Source organism: Rissa tridactyla, chromosome 25 (assembly GCF_028500815.1).
Source record: "Rissa tridactyla isolate bRisTri1 chromosome 25, bRisTri1.patW.cur.20221130, whole genome shotgun sequence".
Classification (NCBI taxonomy): domain Eukaryota; kingdom Metazoa; phylum Chordata; class Aves; order Charadriiformes; family Laridae; genus Rissa; species Rissa tridactyla.
Window position 1 is genome coordinate 633,314 of NC_071490.1, and position 8,476 is coordinate 641,789.

General features: G+C 72.7%; 2 protein-coding genes across 2 annotated transcripts; both read left to right on the plus strand.

Annotated features, from left to right (window-relative positions):
• Positions 1-53: 53 nt before the first annotated feature.
• NACC1 (nucleus accumbens associated 1) lies at positions 54-5,053 on the plus strand. Its single transcript, XM_054183414.1, is given in 8 exon segments — positions 54-289; positions 292-876; positions 879-932; positions 2,006-2,088; positions 2,090-2,183; positions 2,302-2,407; positions 2,517-2,614; positions 3,473-5,053. Coding segments are annotated over 8 exon segments (1,509 nt in total). The 5' UTR covers positions 54-66; the 3' UTR covers positions 3,739-5,053.
• Positions 5,054-7,251: 2,198 nt separating this feature from the next.
• IER2 (immediate early response 2) lies at positions 7,252-8,472 on the plus strand. The gene is given in 4 exon segments (XM_054183333.1): positions 7,252-7,370; positions 7,372-7,403; positions 7,481-8,160; positions 8,162-8,472. Coding segments are annotated over 4 exon segments (978 nt in total). The 3' UTR covers positions 8,309-8,472.
• The last annotated feature ends 4 nt before the right edge of the window (positions 8,473-8,476 follow it).

Here is an 8,476-nt window from a genome sequence, read left to right on the forward strand (position 1 = left end):
GTCCATCCCTCTCCCTGGTCCCCCGTGTCCCCTTCCCCGTCCCCGCAGGCCCCCGTCGGCTCCGCCATGGCTCAGACGCTGCAGATGGAGATCCCCAACTTCGGGAACAGCATCCTGGAGTGCCTGAACGAGCAGCGGCTGCAGGGGCTGTACTGCGACGTCTCGGTGGTGGTGAAGGGCCACGCGTTCAAGGCGCACCGGGCCGTGCTGGCCGCCAGCAGCTCCTACTTCCGAGACCTTTTCAACAGCAGCAAGAGCGCGGTGGTGGAGCTGCCGGCCGCCGTGCAGCCCAGTCCTTCCAGCAGATCCTCAGCTTCTGCTACACGGGGCGGCTGAGCATGAACATGGGCGACCAGTTCCTGCTGATGTACACGGCCGGCTTCCTGCAGATCCAGGAGATCATGGAGAAGGGGACTGAGTTCTTCCTCAAGGTCAGCTCGCCCAGCTGCGACTCGCAGGGGCTGCACGGCGAGGAGGCGCCTTCCTCCGAGCCCCAGAGCCCCGTGGCCCAGACCTCGGGGTGGCCCTCGGGCGCCGCCGCCTTGCCCCTGGTCTCGCGGGTGAAGACGGAGCAGGGCGAGCCCGACGGGGTGCAGTGCACCTTCGTGGTCAAGCGCCTCTGGGACGGCGGCCCCAAGGACGGCGCCGCCGGCGGCAACGGCAGCCGCAAGATGGCCAAATTCTCCGCCCCCGAGCCGGGCCGCCAGCCGCAGCCCCCCGCCGCAGCGGCCACGGCGGCGGCCCCCGGCCCCAGCTCGGCCGACCAGACCAGCCCCGGCGGCACCTCCAGCGCCTACACGAGCGACAGCCCCGGCTCCTTCCACAACGAGGAGGACGAGGAGGAGGACGGGGGCGAGGAAGGCTCGGACGAGCAGTACCGCAGATCTGCAACATGTACACCATGTACAGCATGATGAACGTGGGGCAGGCAGGTGAGGCTCCGCCCACCGGGAAGGGGGGGCAGGGCGTGGTTGGGGGGTGACCACACCCACTGGCGTGGTCTAGAGAGCCACCACCCGTGGGTGTGGTCAGAGGAGGGGGCATCCCTGGGGTTTGCTTTGGGGAAGGGGTGGACGTACGTGTCTGGAGGGGCGTGGTGCCCATTGAGCCCCCGCCCATGCTGGGTGTGTTCTCCTGAAGCCACGCCCAGGTTGGGTGTGGTCAACCCGGGGCTCCACCCACGCCGGGTGTGGTCATTTAAGGCCACGCCCACTGTGGGTGCGGTCCGTTTGGGCCCTGCCCACGCTGGGTGTGGTCATTTAAAGGCCCCTTCCGTGAGGGGTGTGGCCAGTCAGGGCCCCACCCATGCTGGGTGGTGTCATTTGAGGCCACGCCCACTGTGGGTGTGGTCCCTTTAGACCCTGCCCGCGGTGGGGGTGTGGCCAGTCAGGGCTCCGCCTACACGCTGTGCTTACCCAATGCACCTCCTGGGGCGTGGCTGGGGAGGGGTGTGGTCAATTGGGGGCTCCACCTCCAGGGGCGTGGTCAGCTCTGGGGTGTGGCCCAGGAAGGGGTGTGGCCAAGGGAGAGGTTTTCTTGGGTGTGGTCACCTGAGGCTCCACCCCGGGGGTGTGTGTGTGGGGCTGGAAGTGGGAGTGGTTTCCATGGTCTGGGGGTGGAGCTAAAGGGGGTGTGGCTCCACATGGGTGTGGCTCGTGGCCCCACCCCTTAAGGCATGGCTGTGCGGGGGGGGAGGAGCCAACTGAAGCCCCACCCCGACGAATGGGTGCAGGGCGTGGCCTGATGGGCTCCACCCCCCCGTTTGCGTGTGGTTTGTGAATGGCGAGTGGGCGGGGCTGAGAGAAGGGGGCGGGGCCCGGTGGGGCTCCACCCACCCCCTGGCGATGGTTGTGGGAGCTCGTGGCCATGAATGGGGAGCTCGTGGCCATGAATGGAGCTGTCACCGTGTCCCCCTCCCCACGTCCCCCGTCCCCTCCCCACGTCCCCTGCCCCACCGGCCCCGCCGTGTCCCATCCCATCCCATCCCGTCCCGTCCCCCCTCCAGCCGCGGAGAAGGTGGAGGCGCTGCCGGACCAGGCCACCTCGGAGTCGCGCAACCGGGTGCGTGTGCGGCAGGACCTGGCCTCGCTTGCCGGCCGAGCTCATCAACCAGATCGGGAACCGCTGCCACCCCAAGCTCTACGACGAGGGGGACCCCGCCGAGAAGCTGGAGCTCGTCACGGGTGCGCCCGGGGTTTTTCGGGGGTCCCTGCGGGGTAGGGGGGGGGTGGTCCCACGGGGTGCCTGGCCCTGCTCACCCCCCACCCCCCCCACCCCGTGTCGTGTCCCCCCCCTACTCAGGCACCAACGTCTACATCACGCGGGCGCAGCTGATGAACTGCCACGTCAGCGCGGGGACGCGGCACAAAGTCCTGCTGCGGCGGCTCCTGGCGTCCTTCTTCGACCGGTGAGTGCGGACGGGGGCGCCCGGCTTCTCCCCCCACCCCGGTTTTGGATCCTGGGGGGTGGGGGGGCAGACGCCTGGGTTCTCACCCCGTTTTTCGTCCCCTCGCCAGTAACACCCTGGCCAACAGCTGCGGCACCGGCATCCGCTCCTCCACCAATGACCCCAGTCGGAAGCCGCTGGACAGCCGGGTCCTGCACGCCGTCAAGTGTGAGTGGGGGGACAAGGGACACCCCAGGGCAGAGGTGGGACACCGGGGATGGGGGACACCAGGAAAGAGGGACAGCGGGGAGCCCAGGACTGGGGGGACCCATAGGGACAGGGGGTGGGGACCCCAGAGAGGGGATGCTGGGGGGGCAGGGGGGGCCCTAGGCTTAGAGCACTGCAGAGAGAGGGGACAGGAGGGGACAGAGCAGACCCTGGGGCTGGGGGGACCCCAGGGAGAGGGGACAGGGCAAACCCCAGGGAGGGGACGACAGGGGACAGGGCAGACCTCAGGGCTGGGGGGACCCCAGAGAGAGGGGACAGGGTGGATCCCATGGCTTGGGGGACCCCAGGGAGGGGACAACAGGGGACAGGGCAGAACTCAGGGCTGGGGGGACATCAGAGAGGGGATGAGAGGGCATGGGGCAGACCCCATGGCTGGGGGGACCCTAGAGAGGGGACAAGAGGGGACAGGGCAGACCCCGGGGCAGGGCAGACCCCAGGGAGAGGGGATAAGAGGGGATGAGGCAGACCCCGTGGCTGGGGAGACCCCAGGGAGAGGGGACAGGGCAGACCCCAGGGCTGGGGGGACCCCAGGAAGGGGGTGACAGGGGACAAGGCAGACCCCAGGGCTGGGGGGACCCCAGGAAGGGGGTGACAGGGGACAAGGCAGACCCCAGGGCTGGGGGCACCACGGGGACGGGGCGCTCGAGCTGTAAAAAGGAGCAAGAGACGCAGCTTCGTGCCCCTGAGCAAAACCCCTCTAACGACCTCCCCCGGGGCGGGCGGTGGCGGGCTGTTGGGGGGGACACCGTGGGCTGGCTGCGACCCTGTTGTCCATTCCCTTCCTCCCCCCGCCCCCAGTTTACTGCCAGAACTTCGCCCCCAACTTCAAGGAGAGCGAGATGAACGCCATCGCCGCCGACATGTGCACCAACGCCCGGCGCGTGGTGCGCAAGAGCTGGATGCCGAAGCTGAAGCTGAAGCTGCTGATGGCCGAGGGCGACTCCTACACCTCCTTCATCAACGACGCCGGCAAGCTGGAGCCCGACATCATGGGCCCCGAGCCCCCCTTCGAGCCCGGCGGCCACGAGGGCGAGGCGGGCGCCCCCGGGGAGGGCCTGCAGTGACCCCCCCGCCCCCCTCCTGGGGACCCCCATCCCGGGTAGGGACGCCCTGCGGCCGGGTCGGGACCCCCGCCGGTGGAGGGACCCCCGCGGGGCGGGCACCCGCCCTGGGTAGAGCCCTGTGACGGTGTAGGGACCCCTGTGGGTGTAGAGACCCCCCCCCAGGCGGGCACCCCCTCGGGGCAGGGCTCCCCTGGGGGTTAGTCGTCCCCCCCCAAGGGGCAGGGACCCACCCGGGGAGGGCCCCGTGCCGCTATGGGACCCCGGGCGTGGGGTCCGGTCCCCTCCCCGTGGGATTTGGGGCTTGGGGGGGGGCGGCAACGGCTCGGTTCGGCCCGGCCGCCCCCCCCCCTCAGCGGTTTTGGGGGTCCCGGGGTGCTGCTCGGGCACGAGTTGACGAGGTCCCGTGTCCCCTCCCCCGGGGCCAGCGTCTCTCCTGGCCCCCCCCCCCACCCCCCCCCCGGGTGCCCCATGTCGCCTCTGGGGGCCCCCACGTCTCCCCCAGGTCCCCTCCCCAGGGACGACGTTTCTCCAGGCACCCGCGTGGGTCCCCTGTGTCCCCCCCGCCGGGGTCACTGTCTCTGCAGGCAACCGCATGTGTCCCCCCCGTGTCCCATGTCCCCCCCCCCCCACGGGGACCGGCATCTCTCTGGGCAACCCCATGCGTTCGCCTCGGTCCCCCCCTGTCCCGGCGTCCCCCCCCAGGCGCCTGCATGTGTCCCCCAGGTCCCCCGTGTTCCCTCCCCCCCCCCCCCCCGGGGCCAGAGTCTCTCCAGGTGATCACGTGTGTGTCCCGTCCCCCCCCCCCAGGTCCCACGTCTCTCCGGGTCCCCCCTGTCCCCTCCCCGGGGGTGGCATCTCTCCAGGTGTCTGCGTTTGTCCCCAGGCGATGGCACGTATGTCCCCCCCCCCCCCCAACCCTGCGTTGCCCAGGTGCCCCCCTTGTCCCCAGCTCCTCCCACCCCGCAGAAAGGGGGGTGTCACCTGTCTGTGCCCCCCCCCGGGCTGGAGGGGGACGTGTGTGTGGCCCCCCCATGGGGATGGGGACCCCCCTGATGGGGACGAGACCCCCTTGCGGGGTTAAAGGCTGCTGCTCCTCGTTAGCCCCCCTCCTTCGTTAGCCCCCCCCGGGGGTCTGTCAGCGCGGGGGTGGGGGGACACGGGGACACCCTGGGAGTGGCCGGGCAGGGGTGATCTGGGGAGGGGGGGCGCAGGTGGGAGTCCCACCTCTGCAGGGGGGGTCCGGGATGGGGTGGGGGGGACAGGGGGCCCCCCCCCCAGCCCTGGCTCTGCCCCCCCCCCCCCCTTCCCCCGGCACCAGGGCTTTGCGCCGGCTTGACTCCGAGCCTGAAGGGGGAAACTGAGGCACTGTGTGATGGGCTCCCCCCCCCCCCCCCGGCTCTGTGCAGACTGAGGCGGGGGGGGGGCGCTGGGAGGGAACCCAGGTATCCGCCCCCCCCCCCCCCCCCCCCCCCCCCCCGGCAGCCCCCCAACAGGTCTCCTGACGTTTCGGTCAAGTGCCTTACCCGCTGCCCCGGGCCCCGGGCTCCGATCGCGTCTCCACTATCTCACCGCTCCGTGCCAAACCCCCCCGGCCCCCTCCCCGCGGGGGGTGGCGGTGGGGGGGCCACAGGGACCCTCACCACCCCCCCCTCCCCCACTTTCTTAACACCACCCCCACCCCGGACGCCTGGATTCCCCCCCCCTCTTTATCCCGTGCCTCAGTTTCCCCCCCCTTTCCCCCCTGTGATGAGTTGCAACGGTCTCAGCCTGCGAGGGGGGTCCCCGCTCTGCCCCCCCCCCCCCCGGCCCCCGTGGGTGCTTGGAGAGCCCCCCCGCCCCCCTTCCCACCCCCCTCCCCAAACCCCGGCGGGTCGGGCTTTTTTGTTTCCCCTTTTTTCTTTATTCCCCCCCCAAAAAAAGCTGTACAGAAGAGGGGAAGCGCGCGGCGGCGTCCCGGCAGCATGGACCCCCCCCCGGGCTTTGCGCTTCCCCCCCCTCCCCTTTTTCCCCCTTTCCCCTTCCCCGTGGCCCCCCACACCCCCCCCCCCCGGGGCCGCCAGTGTCTGTCCTGTGTTATGAAGTGCCAAGACGCCCGTTCCTGGTGCCCCCCACCCCCCCCCCCCACCCCCCCCCAAAACCCGGCCCCCCCGACTCGCTGGAGAATTGCACATGAACTGCTGTAGGAGAGCGGAGAGGGACTGCAGAAATGTTAATAGTGAAAAATAAAACACAGAGAGTTGTAACAGCCCCCGCCTCCCGCCTGCTGGGGGGGGGGGGGGTTTGCACACGCGTGTGCACACGCGGGGGGAGGGGGCCCAAAGGGGCTGGGGCGGGGGGGATGTGGGGGCTGCTGTTCTTTGCTGGCGGGCGAGGAACGGCGCTCGTGCCGAGGGCGGGTGGTCGTGCAGTAGCCGGTGCTGGTGCAGGGCCCCCAGTGCGCACGCGGGGCTGGTGCTCGTGCGAGGGTCGTGCGAGGGTCGCGCGAGGCCGGGCGCTCGTGCAAGGCTCGTGCGAGGCCTGCGGGAGGGACGGTGCTCGTGCGAGCTCGGTGTTCGCACAAGCGCTCGTGCGAGAGACCCCGTGCTTGTGAAATGCCCGGTGTTTGTGCAAGGCCCGTGCAAGGCCCGGGACTCGCGCCCGGCTGCCGGAGGGGGCGGGGCTCCTCCTCCAGCCCCCGCCCCCTCGCCCCCGCCCATTTCCCCTTATTTGGGCAGGCGGAAGCCGCTCCCCCCCCCTCCCCCCCGCGCGTCCCCGCCCCCTTCCCGGTGTCACCGGCCCCTTATATAGTCATGGAAACGGCGGCGGTGACGTCACGGGGGCGGGAGGGAGGCGGGGGGGGGGGGGATCCCCGTGTAACACCCGACACCCCCCTCCCCGGTGCTGCGGAGGGACCCCCCCCCACCCCACGGCGGGGGGGGGCACACGGGGATTCCCCCCCCAGCTCGGGGGCGCACACGGGATACCCCCCATCCCCGGGGGCGGACACAGGGACCCCCTCACTCCGGCGGGGGGGGGGGGCACGGGGAGCCCCAGCTCGGGGGGGGGGGGGAGCACAGGGACCCCCATTCCAGAGGACAGAGGGAGCCCCCCCCCCCCCCCCCCAAACCCCATGGGGACACAGGGACCTCCAACCTCGGGGGGGGCACAAGGACCCGTCCCCCCCTCACTCGGCGGGGGGGGGGGGGGGGGGCACAGGGACCCCCACCCGATGGAGACACAGGGACCCCCCCCCACCCCCCCCCCCCATGGGGACACAGGGACCCTCAGCTCGGGGGGGGGGCGGGCACAGGGACCCCCACCCCGGCTTTCAGAGCAGCCCCCCCCTCCCCGGCATTGCCCCCCCCCCCGCGGCATTTCCGTCCCCCGGCGCCGCGGGGCCGGGATGCGGGAAGGTCGGGGGGGGGGGGTGGGGATGGCGGGGGCGGACCGGAGCGGGGGGGGGGCGGGAGGGGCCGGTATAAGGTGTCAGCCCCGGGGGCGGCCCCGCCGCAGTCCGGTGCCGGCGCCGCCGCCATGGAGGAGGCGCAGCGGCTGCTGACGGTGTCGGTGTGGAAGCTCCACCGGGGCCGGTTGCAGCGCGGCGGCCTCCGCCTCCACCGCAGCCTCCAGCTCTCGCTGCTGCTCCGCGCCGCCGCACCGCTACCTCACCGCCCGGGCCACCGCCGGTACCCCCCCCGCAACCGGGACCACCCCCCACCGACACCCCGCCGAGCGCCGCGCCCCGGCCGCCCGCCGGTAACAGCGACCCCGCACAACCGGGACCCCCGCAAGCGACCGGGACCCCTTCATCCGACCGATCTGGGCCCCCCCCAGCCCACCGAACCGGGACCCCCGCAGCGCCCCGAACCGGGGGGACACCCTCAACCGACCGACCTGGGTCCCCCCCCAGCGCACCGACCCCGGACCCCCGCAGCGACCAGGACCGGGACCTCCAGAACGCTCAGAACCGGGACCCCCCGAGACCGCCGAACCGGAACCCCCACAGCGTCCAGGACCGGGACCCCCAGAGCGCTCAGAACCGGGGGGACCCCCTCAGCCGACCGGCCTGGGACCCCCCCCAGCCCACCGAACCGGGACCCCCGCAGCGACCGGGACAGGGGGGACCCCCTTAGCCCACCGGACCGGGGTCCCCCCGAGCGCTCAGAACCGGGACCCTCGGAGCGCTCAGGACCGGGGGAACCCCCCGAGCCCACCGAGCCGGGACCCCCGCAACGACCGGGACCCCCCGAGCCCACCGACCCCGGACGCCGCCAACCGCGACCACCCCCAGGACTCCCCGAGCCGGTACCGCGACCCTCCGAGCGCCCCGAGGCTGCCGCCGCCTCCCCGCTGCCCCCCCCAGCGCTGCCCCCGCCGCCCCCCCGCTCCCCCGGAACCCCCCTGGCGCCTCGGACCGGCCGCAAGCGGCGGAGCAGCGGCTCGGGGGGGGCCGGGACCGGCGCCGGTACCGAGCAAACGGGCGCGGCTGGAGGCGGAGGAGCCGCCGCTCCCCCCGGGACCCCCCGGCCGCTGCTCGGGGCCGCCCGCCGCCGCCTTCGGGCTCCTGCTCCGCGCCGTCGGGGCGTGCTGAGACCCCCGGGGGACACGGAGACCCCCCGCCGGGGACACGGAGACCCCTCGGGACACAGGGAGGGGGCACGGAGAAACCCCCCGGGACACGCGGGACTCGTACCGGAGGGACACGGGGACAATTCCCGCCCGCCCCGGGACACTCGGAACCGATACGGGGGGGGACACG